At 57.7% G+C, this 1,596-nt stretch overlaps 1 protein-coding gene across 1 annotated transcript in view; it reads left to right on the plus strand.

Annotated features, from left to right (window-relative positions):
* The first annotated feature begins 267 nt into the window (after positions 1-267).
* LOC102032275 (C-factor-like) overlaps positions 268-1,596 on the plus strand; it is a 9,570-nt gene continuing 8,241 nt past the window's right edge. Inside the window, exons 1-3 of the mRNA XM_031058432.1 lie at positions 268-449; positions 825-876; positions 1,037-1,224. Coding sequence (XP_030914292.1) covers positions 303-449; positions 825-876; positions 1,037-1,224 — 387 coding nt within the window. The 5' untranslated portion in view covers positions 268-302. The remainder of the gene's footprint in view (positions 450-824; positions 877-1,036; positions 1,225-1,596) is intronic.

The raw sequence follows: 1,596 nt of genomic DNA on the forward strand, positions 1-1,596 counted from the left end.
ATCAACCCACATGTTGCGTCCTCCCTCTCAACCCACAACAGCCTCACCTGGCTTATGGTATCAGGTTACCCTGAAAGGAATGCATAATTTTCCTGGAAAAACCAAGTGATTTTGCTGTTAGGTAACAAGGATTGGTACCCAGCCAGGACGCATGTCCTGGAGCTCAAAGAGCTGGAGCAGTTGCTCCTCCCAGAGAGAAGCCACCATTAGAGCAAGCTGTGAGTGGGTGGGGTGAGACATGTTAAAAGGAAATATTAGAGAGCTGGGTAAACAGTGCAAGCTGGAGTGAAGAGAGAAGCAGCATGGCAGAGCTTTGTGTCAACTCCGTTCTGGTGACTGGGGCCAACCGGGGACTCGGCCTGGGGTTTGTCCAGCATTTCCTGAGGATGCCAAACCCACCTCAGTGGATCTTTGCAGGCTGTCGGGACCCCAAGGGACAGCGAGCGCAGGTGAGACCGGGCAGGAGGCAGGGGCTGTGCCGGGGGACGGGAGCACTCGGTGCCAGGGGGAGATTGGAACAGGGATGGTGCTTGCAAGGGGCTGGAGCTTCAGTCAGGCACCTGGGGCACAGGGCAGCTGGGCTGAGACAACGTGGGAGCAGCTGTGCATGGAAGGGTCATGGCTATGTGGTGTGTGCAGGAGCTGTGGAGTGTTCCCCCTGTATCAGGATCAGGGCAGCTGGAGCAGGGTGCTGGGCACTTGGTGGTGCAGGGGTGGAGCTGGAGGGACACAGGCTTTGGCTGGCTTAGCAGCCAGTGAACAGTGAACAGCCTTGGCAATGCTGTTCCAGCCTGTTGGTACCAATGTCATGACACCTCTTGCAGGACCTACAGAATCTGGCCTCCAAACATCCCAACCTGGTCATCATCGCTCTTGGTAGGTTCCTTGCCCCAGTTCCTTTGGTGAATGCTTGGGCACTCATCACAGCCCTGGGAGCTCCACACAGGAGGCAGTCTTCGGGGGCACTTCATTTGGGGGACACAGGGGACCCCAAACCACCACAGGGTCACTGAGCTCCAGTGTATTGGACCTGCAGAAATTGCCGACCCTGCCAGCATCAAGGCGGCTGCAGCCAAGGTTGGGGAGCGCCTGGGGGGCTCTGGGCTGAACCTCCTCATCAACAATGCTGGAATTGTCAAGCCTAAGACGCTTGAGGCTGAAACATTGGAGGACATGACCGAGACTTACACCACCAACACAGCTGGACCCCTACTGATGGGCCAGGTGAGTCCCCAGCACTACAGCACAGCTCCAGAAGGATCCCTTCCCATGTGCTCAAACTGAACATTACAGAGAGAGTGAAGGGCCAGTGTGAGGGGCTCCTGTCAGTGCTCTGGTGCCCTGATGGGCTCTCAGTTGATGAGAAGCTTGTTGAGCCATGGGCCGGAGCTCAGGAGCTGCAGCCTGGCAGGGAAGAGGAGGGAGGATGTCCCCCCAGTGCTGGTGTCAGTGTTGCTCACTGTGGAAGGAGCTTCTCCCCTGCCCTGTGCCGTGTCCATGTGTTCTCCTGCCCCCTCTGTCTCCTCGCAGGCATTTCTGCCCTTGCTGAAGAAAGCTGCCCAGGGGAGCCCAGGCTCAGGGCTGAGCTGCAGCAAG

The sequence above is a fragment of the Geospiza fortis genome, unplaced genomic scaffold (genome assembly GCF_000277835.1).
Source record: "Geospiza fortis unplaced genomic scaffold, GeoFor_1.0 scaffold97, whole genome shotgun sequence".
In the NCBI taxonomy this organism is placed as follows: domain Eukaryota; kingdom Metazoa; phylum Chordata; class Aves; order Passeriformes; family Thraupidae; genus Geospiza; species Geospiza fortis.